Here is a 15,586-nt window from a genome sequence, read left to right as displayed (position 1 = left end):
GTGTGTAGATTACACAGACTTAAACAAGGCATGTCCAAAAGATTCGTATCCCCTTCCCAGCATCGATAGCCTTGTTGATGGTGCCTCGGGCAACGAACTGCTTAGCTTGATGGATGCTTATTCTGGCTATCATCAAATCCGCATGCACCCGGCAGACGAGGACAAAACGGCTTTTATGACTGCCAGAGTCAATTATTGCTATCGCACCATGCCGTTTGGACTAAAGAACGCTGGGGCTACCTACCAAAGATTGATGGATAGGGTTTTTGCTGGGCAGGTGGGAAGAAACATGGAGGTTTACGTTGATGACATGATTGTTAAATCAGTACGAGGTTTAGACCATCATCAAGATCTGGAGGAAGCATTTGGCGAAATTAGGAAGCACAGTATGCGCCTCAATCCGGAGAAATGCTCTTTTGGTGTTCAGGGGGGTAAGTTTTTGGGATTCATGATCACATCCAGAGGAATCGAGATAAACCCAGAAAAATGCAAGGCGATTCAGCAGATGAAAAACCCTTCCAATGTGAAAGAAGTCCAACGTTTGACGGGGCGAATAGCAGCTTTATCTCGGTTTCTTCCCAAGTCTGGTGACAGATCTTTTCCTTTTTTCAAGTGTCTTCGCAAGAATGTCGCATTCGAGTGGACGGCGGAGTGTGAGGAAGCTTTCGTTCGCCTCAAGGAACTCCTATCGTCACCGCCGATCTTGTCGAAACCAATACAGGGACACCCGCTGCATTTGTATTTTGCTGTGAGCGATAGTGCTCTGAGTTCTGTGATGTTGCAGGAGATAGATGGCGAGCATCGAATTGTTTATTTTGTTAGTCACACACTCCAGGGCGCGGAGGTCAGATATCAGAAAATTGAGAAGGCGGCGCTGGCGGTCCTCGTCACCGCCCGGCGGTTGAGACCTTATTTTCAGAGTTTTCCCGTGAAGGTGCGGACGGATTTGCCCTTGAGGCAAGTATTACAAAAACCGGATTTATCAGGTAGATTGGTCGCCTGGTCGGTTGAATTGTCAGAGTATGGTTTGCAATACGATAAGCGGGGCACGGTTGGTGCGCAGTCACTAGCTGACTTTGTGGTCGAGTTGACTCCAGATCGGTTTGAAAGAGTGGACACTCAGTGGACTCTCTTTGTGGATGGATCCTCCAATAGTAGTGGCAGCGGCGCGGGAGTAACGTTAGAAGGGCCGGGGGAACTAGTGTTGGAGCAATCCCTGAAATTCGAGTTCAAAGCAACGAACAACCAAGCAGAATATGAAGCTCTCATCGCCGGATTGAAGTTGGCGCGGGAAGTGAAGATCAGGAGTTTGTTGATAAGAACGGACTCACAATTGGTGGAGAATCAAGTGAAGGGAACTTTCCAGGTCAAAGATCCTAATCTGATCAAGTACCTTGAGCGGGTACGGTATTTGATGACACTCTTTCAAAAGGTCGTGGTGGAGTACGTTCCTCGGGCAGAAAATCAGCGGGCGGACGCGCTAGCCAAACTGGCGAGCACGCGGAAGCCCGGCAATAACAAAAGTGTGATTCAGGAAACGCTGGCGTACCCAAGCATCGAAGGCGAGCTCATGTCCTGCGTAAACAGAGGGAGAACATGGATGGATCCCATAATATCTATCTTGGCGGGGGACCCGGCAGAAGTGGAGCAATGCACGAAGGAGCAGCAGCGGGAGGCGAGTCACTATACTCTCATTGACGGACACTTGTATCGCCGTGGTTTCTCGACGCCATTGTTGAAATGTGTATCGCCAGAGAAGTACGAAGCGATAATGTCTGAAGTACATGAAGGAGTGTGCGCGAGCCACATCGGGGGAAGGTCTTTGGCTTGCAAAGTGTTGAGGGCGGGTTTTCACTGGCCCACCCTCAGGAAAGATTGTATGGACTTCGTGAAGCAGTGCAAGGAGTGTCAAGTGTTCGCGGATTTGTCTAAGGCACCGCCAAAAGAGTTGGTAACGATGAGCGCCCCGTGGCCTTTCGCCATGTGGGGTGTGGACCTAGTTGGACCTTTCCCGACCGCCAGGGCACAAATGAAGTTTATATTGGTGGCGGTGGACTACTTCACTAAGTGGATTGAGGCTGAACCCTTGGCCAAGATTACTTCTGCAAAGATAGTCAATTTCTACTGGAAGCGTATTGTTTGCAGGTTCGGGATCCCAAGGGCGATCGTATCTGACAATGGGACTCAGTTTTCAAGCAGTCAAACAAGGGAGTTCTGCAAGGAAATGGGCATACAGATGAGGTTCGCCTCTGTTGAGCATCCGCAGACGAACGGGCAGGTGGAATCTGCAAACAGGGTAATCCTACGAGGACTAAGACGACGGCTCGCGGAGGCTAAGGGAGCTTGGTTGGATGAACTTCCGGCGGTGCTGTGGTCGTACAACACCACCGAGCAATCTACTACAAGGGAAACCCCCTTTAGAATGACCTACGGGGTAGATGCCATGTTGCCGGTGGAGATTGACAACTTTACATGGCGGACTCGACCAGGTTTTGAAGAGGAAAATCAGGCCAACATGGCGGTGGAGCTGGACCTTTTGTCGGAAACGCGCGACGAGGCGCACATTCGGGAAACAGCGATGAAGCAGCGCGTGGCGGCAAAGTTCAACAGCAGGGTTCGCGTCCGAGATATGCAGGTTGGCGACCTGGTCCTCAAGTGGCGATCGGGAGCCCCGGGGAACAAGCTTACTCCCAACTGGGAAGGGCCCTACCGCATTGTTAAAGTTCTTGGTAATGGGGCCTATCACTTAGAAGAGCTTGATGGGAGGCGGTTACCTCGATCGTTCAATGGTTTGAGCTTGCGCTACTTTTATAGTTGATTGCAGGCGAGAAAGTGAACAAGTCGGAATCGCCGGAGCCAGATATCTTTAATATTTTCTGAAGTGTTCTCAAATTGTCCAATGTACTGCAACGACAAATCAATAAAATAAGACGAAAATTCACGAAATTCGTGTCCAAAAAATTCCAGGGATTCCCTGACGATCGGAATTGCCGATCGACATAAAGAATTACGGCGATCACTAAGTGGGACAAGCTTGATCCCCAAAGGGGCTTGCTGGAACCCTGAAGGTTGTGGCGATTCCACAAATGGCCTTTGACGCCTGGGAATCACCCTCCGGAAAGTCTGACGTGATCGTCAGTCCCGTAAACGATGTGCTGGGTAAGTCTCGCCAGAATACGACGAGCGCCGTTAACTAGGCAAAAGTCTTGGGACCCCCAAATGGCCATTGGGATCCAAGCATTGTAAGCCCCGAGCGGGCAAAGCCCCGGGCGAAGTCCTCGAGAATGGAGGCCGTTTCTTCCTATTAGGGAAAAAACGTCTAAAGTCTTGGTGGTGGAATACCAAGCAACAAGTCCTAGTTAAAATTAACGCACGAAATCGTTAGGCGTAATTCAATCATATGACGCGTGAAAAATAGCGCAAGATATAAGGTCGGCGAATGAATAGGAGGGAAGGCGAGTAGTGTACGGCGAAAGCATTCCAATATGACTTACAAAATGTCCAACGGCGATATAAAAAGCTATGGCGAAGGGTTGCTTAAACATAGACGAATGGCGGAAAAATGCACTACAAGGTGACAGTAAAAGATAAAAGTAATGTTAAAAATTACATTATTCATTATTTTCTTTCTCCTGTTCTTCTTCTTCCTCTTCTTCTTCAGTTGTTGTCCAGAGGTTTTGGTCAATCAGGGGAGGATCGTCGGGACCAACCAGTCCTGCGGCGGTTATCTCTTTCATTACTCCCATGGCGCTAAAGTCAAAGTTCGGGTACAAATGTTGGGCCTGATCTTTGGCGAGGTAGAAACCGCGCTCGCGGTTGTCAAGGGCGATGTCAGCGGCTTGTTCCCTCGCCTCAATGGCTTTGGCCTTCTCCGTCGCCAGCTCGTCCTCTAGACTTTTGATCTTTGCTAGTTGGGAAGCAATCTCGGCATCTTTCGTGGCGAGGGCCTCGGCATGAGTTTCGGTCGCTTTCTTGATCTCCTCAGACGTAGCCTGCATCACTGCCTCCATGTCAGATTTCGCCAAGGCCAAGGACTCCGCAGACTTTTTCTCTTGCTCCGCCAACGCCTTTTTCACTAACTCCAGCTCAGCGCACAGTATGGCAAGCTCTGACTCCTTAGCAATCAGCGCCTCGCCTCGGGCGATCAAGTCCTTCTCAGCTTGCTCTTTTTCCTTCTTGCAAGCTTGAAGGCTTGCATCAAGCTCATCTGCTTCTTCCTTCATCAGCGCCAGCTGATCCTCCAGCTCGCCGATTTTAATCCCCGCCGTGCCAATCATCTTGTCGGCATAGACTTTGTCTTTTCCTGCCTGCGTCGCCAGTTTGTCGAAACGCTTTTCCCAAGCAGCGGCGGCTTCTTGATGCTTAGCACTTTCGGCCTTCAACCGCTCAGCTTCAACGTTGGCGGCATTGAACTTCTCAAACGTGTGAGCAAAGATGCACCCAGCGCGTAGGAGGCAAGCAAGAGTCTCCTCCTTGGTGACATTCAGGCCCTGACTCAAAACTTATTTTTCTATAACGTCACGGTTGAGACCAGCAAGTAAGAATTCTGAGGGTTCAATGGCGTTGGGGAGCATATTATAATAGCTTGAAGAACCGACCTCAGGAGCAGGGGCTTGTTCAATTTGAGCTGCTTCAGAGGTAGTGGCAGCGCCAGGACAGGATTTTTCCCCTTGATGAGGCGGGGAAGGCATGGGGCCCGCATCATGTGTTGAGGGCGGGCTAGGAGGCGCATCTTGGCGAGGGGGAGACTTTGGGGTTTCATTTTCTTTTTCCTTATCTCCAATAGGAGTGTCGGAAGACGCAGCAGCTTTTGTGGCGTTAACGCCGGCGGAGGCGGCTGTGGCGCCAATAGAGGACTCAGCGGCAAAAGCAGCGGTCGCACCGGCGGAAGCGGGAGAAGAAGCTGGTACGGCGGTTGGCTCGGTAGCTGCGGCGACAGAGGCTTCAGCGACATTTTTGCCTTTAGGCGCAGCAGCAGCAGTGGTGGGCTGAGCGCCAGGTTTGGATGTGCCGGCGTCGGAGGAGGCTTTGGTCAATCTTCTCCTCTTGGGAGCTTTGGTGCTCTCGGCTTGGTTTTCAGCACCGCCCCGTTTTTTCGCGTCGCCCTCAGTGTTGAATTTTGGGGAGAAGCGAGCCATTCTCCTCTCGCGGGCCTTCAGGAGCTCGGCGTTCGTGAAATTCATATCTTCTGTAACAATAAAAAAAAAACGATCAGTGATAACATAGGAGTCGAGAAAGGAAATGTCAATAATAAAAGTGAGCTATGGGCAACCTAAGTATTTGGGAGTTCTTGAGAGGTCAGCACCCTCAAGGACTGTTGTGCAGTCAAGGATGGGAAGTGGGGCAAGGAGATTAAGAAAGGCTTTATCGTTGGCGGACAAGGAATCCTCTGAAGGATCGGTGATCCCGTTGGGCTTCTCTGTCCAGTAAAGAGGAAAGAGGGCGGTCCCGTCTCTGAGGGTGAATGCCTCTGGGTAGGCGGGATGAACCGCCACACGGAAGTACTTTCGTGCAAAGGAGGACTTCGCGTTACTTTTGTGGGGATGCAAACACTTCCGGCCGGCTCGGGCCTTCAAGGAAATCCATCCTTTGTTTTTGATGGACTTGGGGTCGACGTCGTAAAGGTAGAAGAAACTGGTGGGGGACGGGGCGATGCCGACAGCGGCGCTTAGGATTTCAAAACATCGAATGAAGGCCCAAGCGTTAGGGTGGAGTTGACAGGGAGCCACGTTGATGTCGCGGAGGACGGTTTGGACAAAGGGCGAGAAAGGAAGCCTGATTCCAAGCTCGCTAAACATGTATTCGTACGCAAAGAAAAAATGGGATCTCTTTACGTCGCCGTCTGGCTTGTGAAGCCAGGGGCGATCCCCGGGACTGCAAACCCAGATCCTGAGTTTGGCGTTAAACTCATCATCATTGGACAAGCCACCCAGGGAGTTCACGAATTGCACAATGGGATCGCTATCTTGGAAGATGGAAGGTTGATCTATAGCCTCGTGTTTGGGGGCTACTTGGACTGGAAGGGGCAGGGTGGCGTAGGTTTTTAATCGGTGAGATGGGATCTCCGGAACCTCTAAACGGAGGCCGCCGGCAGCGGTGGAGTCAGGGTCGCTTTCGGAGGAGGAAGAAGAGTGATTAGGGGAGGTAGGGTTTGAAGCCATTTTTAGAAGACAGTGAGGTGAAAGAAAAGAAAAGATCAGTATGTGTGCGATGTAAAGATAAAGACAGTGGGACTCACCGGAGTAGGATGTGAAGAGTGGGTAGCGGAAAGGGTGATAAGCGACGGCTCCGGAGCGGAAGTGGGCAGAAGGAGTTTGGTAAGCGATTAGGGAAGTGAAGAGGGGTCTCGGAAAGGGATGACAGTGGGGAAGAAGGGTTTTTATAGGAGAAGGGGAGAAGCTGGAAGGGTGACGCGTGTTGGACGCGTGTGGGAGGTTGGAAGTCATGATGGTTTTGGGGAGGTGGGTCGCGTGCAAAGGGGAGTTACTGCGCACGATGGGACGGTTATGAAAGGTGAAGTGACGGTTCCGGAGAAAGAGGGAAATTGATGTAACCAACACATCACGTGGGGCAGCCACGTGAGGCAGATAGAAATTTGAAAGGGTTTTAAAATAAGGGAAAGCGCGAAAAGCCTCGCCACTATAGGGATCAAACGCCATCGCCTGACGATTGACACCAACAACGAAGTTCAGTCGCTCGCCGGGGTCACCGCCAGTCAATGACTGAATGATCAGCACATGACCCATGCCTGCCACCTTTCCCGCCGGCGAGCGATCATACACCTGCTCCAACTTGTCACCAATACAAAGTAGTCGTCCTCGCCGCTTGCGGACTTGTGGACTTGCCAGCTTGGTTTACTCGTCAAGTCAGTGGACTGGGTAACTGAAAATGCTAGTTTCCTTTTGCTCACGCCATGTTGGCGATATAGTTAACTTCTCTTTTTTCAAGCCATGTTGGCAGTATAGATTCCGGTGTACAATAAGACATGTGACAGCATTTAAAAGACACCCTTAGCTCTCGTACCTCGAGCTCGGTGTCTTGTGGACTAGTGGACTGGGCGAGCCCCTAGAGGGGCAACGCCCAGCGTATATCCCGCCCTTGAGGCGGGGCCCTGGCCTTCAGATGGGCCCTGATCTTGGAGGCCCAATTGGCCCAATAGGTAGTACCCAAGCTCTATAAATAGGAGGTAGTTATCAATTGTAAGGGACTTTTGGCTCATTTGATGAAATAACACTTGAAATTCAGCACTCTCTCTCATTCTCACTCTCTCTTGGCACAATCCCTCTACCTCTAGGTACTATGCCTCTCTTCAATGTTCATTCCTAGAACAGCTACTCTCTGCATAATTCTCAAGTAGTATTGTTCACTTCACTCATAACTTTGCTTTTATGGGGTGCATTCTTTTCTCTTTTTATTTATGTTAATCTATATTTTCAAAGGATGGGGTTAGCTGGGTGGTTTGTCAGTAACAAACTATATCCTCAGTTAAGTTTTTTCACTTTTTGAAAAAAGAATTGCACTATGGGATGATTAAAAGAAAGAGTCAATCCACTCTTCAATAAGTACATCAAACATTATATTAATCCCTACAACGGACTGTTTATAGTAATAGCTTATATACTTGATAGTGGCATTATGTTGTTTACATTGTTTGCTTAAAGCTTATGGGATAAAGAATTATTATGAATCCTTTGGTAACAACTCTTTTTCTTATTTTTATGTGATTAGTGTGCACTGTTTTTGTAAAACCTATGTACAAAGTTTCAGTATATGTTTGCCCAAGGAAACTGAGGGATGGGGGGAAGGATTGGTGTCTCTTTAATAATGTTCTCTTGGTCAAATGTAGATGAAGATTGCTACTTGAAAGGGATAGCCTTTGATGCTAAGTATACCCTGGTGGTGAGGGGAGCTTAGAAGTTCCTGTAAACGCATCAGTGTGGTGAAGGTATTCAATAGCAAAGAGCATGGTGCCATTACCACTAGCTGCTCACCATAAATTTCATTCTCATAACACCTTTCAATACTAATTTGCAAGTTTTTAGATGATTGTTTTATTCGAAGTTAGAAGATTACTATTGCTTGGTGTTCACTTCCAATTTGGTGTAAATTGATGTGAATCTTTGGTTTTTAGTTATCTTTCCCAATTTGTTTGGTAATAAATTTGCCATATAAACAACACAAGGCTTAACTAGCTAGAGAATCTTGGGTGACTTTGTCATAATTATAAAAATGCCAGTGATGTGAATCTCAGGAATTTTATGTCAAATCCCTATACTGCAGGTGAGAAGAGAATACAAGGTGGAGAGAATGAAGCTGCAGAAGCCACTTCATTGAAGATGAGATAAAAAGTGCTGCTTCTGAAGAAAATTTCTAATGGAATCATCCATTCATTGGCAGATTTGTATTTGCCTAAAAAAGTTGCTTGAAGCATGAAGTGCGAGAGAGGATCGATCCTTATTAATTCTTTTCCTCCATTTATCTCTAACTATTTACTTTTATTATATTTTTTCCCTTCGTTTTCCGTCATTAACCAGTTCATTTTTCTGTTTCTGCTGAAATACGTTTTCTTAGTTGCACAAATCAATTCTTTAAAAAAAAATTCGCTCAAATCAATAAACATGGTATTAGGGAATTTCTTCTTCCTTTTTTACCCGCTGATGTGTACTATGGTTAAATTAATGTATTAAAGGCATATACAATAGTGTGTATGAAGGGTAATTTATGACAACATTGTCTTAACAAATTTTTTTTACTTAGAAAAGATACACGGTCTTAACATATTTAGTGGTGAGGGAAATTTTCAATAAGAATGTCATCAAATATCATTTTTGTACACTTAGAGAAATAAATGAGAAAATTTAAAATAATCCAATTATTATCACATATTTTACGGTAAAGATTGCGCCAAAGAACACGTCGACAGGGGAACATTGGAGAAGTAGGAAGACTTTGGCGGGCGATTCATAATGGATATCGAGGCGATTCATAATGGGTATCTAGAATATCTATGTCCTAGGACATAAAATATGAATAATTAAGATAAAAACATATCTAATCTAAGAATTTTTAGGTTGTATACCTAATTTTTTTCCTGGGATTGTAGTTCAATCGATCAGAGCACCGCCCTGTCAAGGCGGAAGGGTCAAACACAGTTAACATTTGAAACTTAACTAATTAATATATATAAGAAAGATAAAACATTTAAACATAAACATAAGATAATAATGACATATACGTGTTTGACTAATTAAAATTGTATGTCTTAGTAAATATATCATTGTATTATTCCATATATATCAAATACTCAATAATTATAATTAACAGTGGAGTTCGTAAAAAATTACCCGTGCATCGCACGGGTAAACGGGTTACATCCTAGTGGATGGTCAAAGGCTGGTTGCTTTTCAATATCAATGCAATCGACAATATGTCCATGCTTTGTCTATTGATAATGAAATATAAAACAAGAAAATTAAATATGATGGGAGATCAAATTTAACAGAAAGAAACATATAATACATGAAAAAAAAAACAATGAAATACCTGAATAGTCTTAATAGGAGGCTTGTTAATGAGTTTTATGTGTCTTTCCAACTCCATATCTTCTTCTAGTGTACTACTTTGCATACCATCAACTCTGTGATTGGTATTACTAGCCACCAAAATCAAACAGAAGACAAAAAACAACATATTAATCATTTTCAGAATTATCTTTTCAAACGAAAATGGCTTGATCCGATACAAACTTGTTCTCTGTCAACTAATTATATAGAAATATTTCTTAAGAAATTAAATTTAGATTTTTTTTTTGTTTGATAGTAAAACTTAAATTAAGTCTTGACAGCCTATTATGTAGATTTTTTTTTTCAATTTTAGTATGTCTCTAACATAATACTAAGTGAAGTCAAAAAAATTAATGACTAGATAAAGTAAAAAATAAAAAATTAACTACTCTTTATATTTATATAACTAGTGCGATAACCCGTGCGTTGCACGGGATTTTATGTTGGACATTTATAAAAAATAAATTAGTTTTAATATATGTAATTTTAAATTATAAATAAGCCAATCGTGTATAAGTCAACCCTGTAATTTTTTCAAAAAAAAAAACTCTGTAATAATATATGAAGAGAAAAATGGAATAAAAAATGATTTTTTTACGGAAAAATAAATGAAATTGTATTGTATACATCAAACATTTCAAAAAACTTTCTTAAACATTACATTTACAGTATTGGTCTGTTGTTTGCCCGACTCATCTAGTATACAAAGCTTAAGACCTTTTCTTGAGCGTACTCTATAGAGAGCTACATATAACAGACCATGAGTGAAGACGGGCCTCGGAAGGAAGAGCCCAACCTGAGATAGTGTTTGTCCTTGACTTTTGTTTTTGGTCATCGTAAAGCATACTGTAATTGGAAACTATATCTTCTCTTGAATTTAATTGGAAATTTGAAATCAGAAGGAACCAAGTCCACAATTAACCTGGTTTCATTGCGTAAACCTGCTGCTTGGTCTATATTTATCAAAAGCGTGATTGGAGTACTAACTTTCAATAATAGTTTGTGGTTAGGCATTTTTGAACTTTTAGTTTCGTTCAAAAATTTTATGGTAAACCACTCACCTTGGATTTCAGAATCATCATCATATCGCAAGGCAGAGTCGAAGCTTAGATATTCACGTTCTGGTGCAGCTATCATGCAAATCATGTAAGTATTTATCATTTCAACAACATGCAGTGTAGGGGACAATATAACTCTATCTTGAAAGAATTGCGGGTCTTTCATTTTGTGCGAAAGGTCATGATATGTATATTTAATAAATTCCAATAATGGGTCATGACAAATTGGGATGAACAGATCTAGCAGGATTTGAACATTATACTCTCCTACTTCAGAATCAAGATGATCACCATTTCTAATTTTAAGAATTCAATATGCAAACTCTTTAATTTATTTTGCTTCATCTGCCGTCTCAGTTGCGGTTTACAATAGCTTTCACAACTTTCTGTATACTTCTCTCTTTTATATGGTTTTGTAACTCTATGTCGTGTATCTCAACACTTCCATATTACAATAAATCTTTTGCAGTTGAAAAAAATATACTCCTAAAATTATGAAAAATATACTAACATTGCAATTGTACTTTTAAGAAATTATTTTCTCTATTATTTAGTTCACATAATGTATTTAGATAGTATCTATGTCATTATTCTTTCATAGAAGAGAACACAATAATTTTTTTTTAAAGAAATAGAATCACCTCCACCTTATTATTCAGTTATGCAAAAAATCTTTTTTTATATTTTATTAGTATAACACATATTAAAGATTAAAACATCAAAAAAAAAGTTAATATATGGATTGATAGGGCTAAAAAATAATTCAAGGACTTTAATAAAAAGCAGTTAAGACTACAATATTAGCTAAAATTACATTAAAACCAGTCATGTCTTTTACGTCCAATAACCGCAACGTCCAATAACCGCAAGCCAGAAGCTCCTTCAAGGCCAAGGAATCTGCTCATATTCTCAATGGGTTGTGTTACAATTTTTGACGATGGATCTTCCTACGTCATCCCGACTTGTATTTGAAAGTGGTTCAACTTTATCCATAGCCAATAGGGCAAGTTCTTCCTATCTTCTTATGAAAACATGATAGATGTGAGGGACCTTCCTCGGTTTATTCCCTACAAAGCAAAATTGATCCTCACAAATGTGGGGAAAAATACACTGTCAAGACATAGTTCATTAACACATAACACATGTTGTAAAAAATGTGCCACTACCCCAAGATTTCCAACTCAATGGCATTCATCTTATTTATCTTTACCTGTCTTTCATGCTTCTCAGTGCTACATAGTGCATGCCCATTAATCTACAAATTAATGTGTAGGTAAGAGATTCATAACGCTAATAAATACTAACAAACAACAACCACAAAGTGTACCAATCAGATGGGAAAATCAAGCATGCCTCAATAGATTTCATTGAGAGGCACAAAAGTTGGGGATGCTTAACAATCTGAGGTAATGGTCTAGCAAAATGTTTGCTCTCGACATTGCTGCTTAAACAGTTAGAATAAGCACAAAAATTAGATGAAAATGAGTAATTGAACAACTAAAAAAGACAAAATAAATTGATAACTGAAAAAACTTAAAGAGGTGCGCTGGATCAAGTACTCCACGGAAGAGATGGGAAACAACATAAATTTATCAAGATCTGATGTAGCAAACAATGACACGGTTAAAAAGTTGAACAAAACTAAAATTTAACTATATCTTACTTGTAATATTTGCAGGGAATAAACTGATCCTTCTCTAAGAATCCTTTCAAACTTTTTTACCAAGACTTTCTAACACAGAAGCATGAATTTGTCCTTCTTGATATGAAAAGAACATAATCAGGCAGTGAATAAAAAAGAAAGAGAGTAGAATTTTTAAAAAGGAAATGTATAAATAAAAAAGAAATAGAAATCCTATAAAACTGGAATGGAAATATTATACAAAAAAACTGGCAGTGACCACATCAAACAAAGAGAGCAAAAATTTCCCATCGTAGATAATCAAACAACAGACATACCATAAGTCATATCAGTAAACCACAGCCTTGCTTGAATTCCTCTTCCACAATATCCATTTCTTTTCCATCATGAACAATAGTCTCATCGTGTATTTGTAAAAAATACAAACATCTTAATAGAAAAGTTCCTAAGGTCACTGAATCCAAGGATCCTAGAAAAACTACCATCAGCCAAGGCATCCATCACAGAACAACACAGATGAAAAAATTACAACAAAATCCATGAAAATCCTTTTCACAGAACTTCAATTTCACCCACATCATTCAATCAATTCCCAATATGATCATAGCTTTTCCACCTTTGGGCTAAAAGTAGATAAATTTTCCTAACATATCCAACCTCGAGTAGATAATGTATTGTTCTCTTATCATCGAATATAATATGCAAATCCTAACTTAAAAAATAATGTGGTTTCATAAACAGTGCAGGAATGTAGAAAAAAAAGTACTCAAGAGAAGTGCAGACAACTCACCACTCAATTTCAAAAATTTCATTAATAATTTAAAATGTTGACAAAAAAATACACTTAGAAGGGAAAACTTCTTTCTTTCTCTATCTCTCCCTCTGTCTTTACCTCATCAATCCATGCAGCAGTTTTGTCAAAAAAGAAATGGAATCCATAGTTTGAGTTGGGCTTCAATTTTAAACAAAAAAATAGCATGATTTCATGAATTGGGTTTGACTTGCCAGTTGCTAGGATAACTGAAAGAGAAGTGGTCCAAGTGAACGAAGGACAGAGCAAGGCATCTGCTCCTCCAGATCCTACACCATACATATTGGTTTCGATAACATTAGCATATTAACAGCTTCCTGTGTTTCTACAAATACAAAATCATGAAGGATAATGATTTGAAATGAGAGGAGAGAATCACGACACAATACACATTTCATCTCACTCATTGAGATTGATTTACGTTGTTTGGCTTAAAAAAAGGGATCTTTCTATGAAAAAATGCAGACTCACTACCGAATCAAAAACCTTGTATCGTTTCCTCCTCTTTGACCAATTTCCACATCACCTGAAATAAATTCAAACTAAAATGAGCTGCAGACAAAAGGATGGTAAGTATATACGCGCCGCTGCACAAAATGATACAATATGCAATATAAGCGACTACAATCTATTCTTTGGCCAACAACTGAAATTCAAACTAAAACTCAAACTAAAATGCCGCCAACACATTGTAGCTTGGGACCAAAGACTTGATGGACGGTAAGTAACAAAATAATGTATATAAATAGTTATAGTATACCAAACTTTTGTATCTAGTACTCATCACCTCTAGGCAATCAAATAATGGATAGAAACCTTAAAAAGATAAAGGGAACACATAATCCTCAAGTTAAGATAATGTCTTTCAAGTTCTTACTTCTAGATACCTCTTTTTGACCATTAAAGATACTGGCCAGCAGAGATAAAAATTGTAAATAACATTCTTGTCAGAATCAAAGTGAATTTTTTTTTTTTGCTTACTATATATAACTTATCGTAAAAGATGATTGAAGATAAAAATTCAAACGAAAACCCTAATTTGATTAAATTGAGGAATTTAATTGTGTTCGCCAAGGGTTGATAATCAACTTCTGGGTGAAGTGCCCAGATCAGAAACTCTAGTCCACTATATTGTCTCGTCACAGCACATACCAGAAATTTCAAAAGAGAAAAACAAAATTATCACACAAAACATTGAAATTCTGAAACCATATTGATAAGTCATCATGTGGAGAATGCAATAGCTTCTAACAGGAGAATTCACTCAAGACTCAAGAACAATGCACTCAAGATTCTATTTCTCCAATACAACTATCATTTATCATGTACTTAATAAATGTCAAAGTTCTATTTATCTTGAGAGTCCAAGTAAAAGATTAAAATAATATAACTTCCAAGTGACAGTTCTTTTTTTTTAAAAAACAAACCTTTATTTTTATATAAAAGAACTATCATCATACAGTGCATAGTAGTTCAACAATAATAGTAAGCAATGAAACCAACTTAAACATTGACACCAAACACAAATAAGCAGTTGGGACTTCGGCAGAGATTGAAATGAGATAAAAGTTATAAAACTGTCTTGCATTATAGCAATTTTGGCCAGAAACTCCCCTTTCAACCTTTTCCTCACATGTTTCATCCATTATTTGAAATGAAATCAGTGACCTGCCCATGCAAGAGGAAGGTATGCATTTAGCCTTATCACACCAGTCTGCATCAAGATATTCCTTTCGGTTTGATATCACAAAGACTATAATCTTCCAGAACCATTATTAGATATATCTTTGTTAGTTTTACCAAAAACATTTCCTATGTGCTGCTCAAATGGCATTTCAGAAAGTAATCAAAATGGCATGCTCAAAACTAAATAGAAAACTCAAATTGTGACTTTCACTCTCAAAACGAAACTGAATCAAAAGCCATAACATTTATTAAATTGGGCTGGTTACCTAGCTGGGTATTACATGGTAAGTCCAAAAAGCTTTTACATAAAGTGCACATGAGTGTAAAAACACATTTAAATGAAATGGCAGCATTTTGATGGAGACCAACAATTACTTACATCCAAGCCACCCAAGTCGTGTTCAAGTTCCGATTGGTCCATTTTCCTGTGAACCTCATATACTCTCTTTCTCTCTTCTCATCTGCAACAACTCAGCCTTAGTTAGATTTTTCTCCAACCCTGCATCAGTATAGCACATTGTTAACTTATAGGCTTTAAATTGTTTATTTCATCCAACCTTGCATATCAAACTGATGAACCTATATAAAACTTGTAACAAACTCTGAAAATTAATATCAAACTCAAATAAACCCTTGTAACATGAGATATTGCAGCTAAAGGAGGAACACTTACAGCAGTGTATTTGTACAATGACACACCAAGCAGAAAACCAAACCCTTTTCAAACCTGGAATGCAGCAAGCAAAATTCATTTGTAAAAACATATTATAGTAATCTGTAAAACACATTACAGTTCAAATGCAATACTTATATGATAGATATAAGA

General features: G+C 40.9%; 1 protein-coding gene across 2 annotated transcripts; it reads right to left on the bottom strand.

Annotated features, from left to right (window-relative positions):
• Positions 1-11,339: 11,339 nt before the first annotated feature.
• LOC130733753 (uncharacterized) lies at positions 11,340-15,490 on the bottom strand. Of its 2 annotated transcripts, none has more exons than XM_057586011.1 (5): positions 15,434-15,490; positions 15,140-15,259; positions 13,561-13,600; positions 13,269-13,343; positions 11,340-12,732 (listed from the first exon to the last, which is right to left on the bottom strand). In XM_057586011.1, exons 2-5 carry the CDS (start codon positions 15,179-15,181, stop codon positions 12,587-12,589), a joined length of 303 nt encoding a protein of 100 aa, XP_057441994.1. In that variant the 5' UTR covers positions 15,182-15,259; positions 15,434-15,490; the 3' UTR covers positions 11,340-12,586. The 2 variants fall into 2 exon arrangements, with proteins under 2 accessions (XP_057441994.1, XP_057441995.1); XM_057586012.1 differs by having other exon boundaries at positions 11,340-12,717.
• Positions 15,491-15,586: the final 96 nt, after the last annotated feature.

Source organism: Lotus japonicus, chromosome 1, assembly GCF_012489685.1.
Source record: "Lotus japonicus ecotype B-129 chromosome 1, LjGifu_v1.2".
Classification (NCBI taxonomy): Eukaryota; Viridiplantae; Streptophyta; class Magnoliopsida; order Fabales; family Fabaceae; genus Lotus; species Lotus japonicus.
Note: the sequence above shows the minus strand (reverse complement) of the source record. Positions and strands in the feature narration are given on the sequence as shown.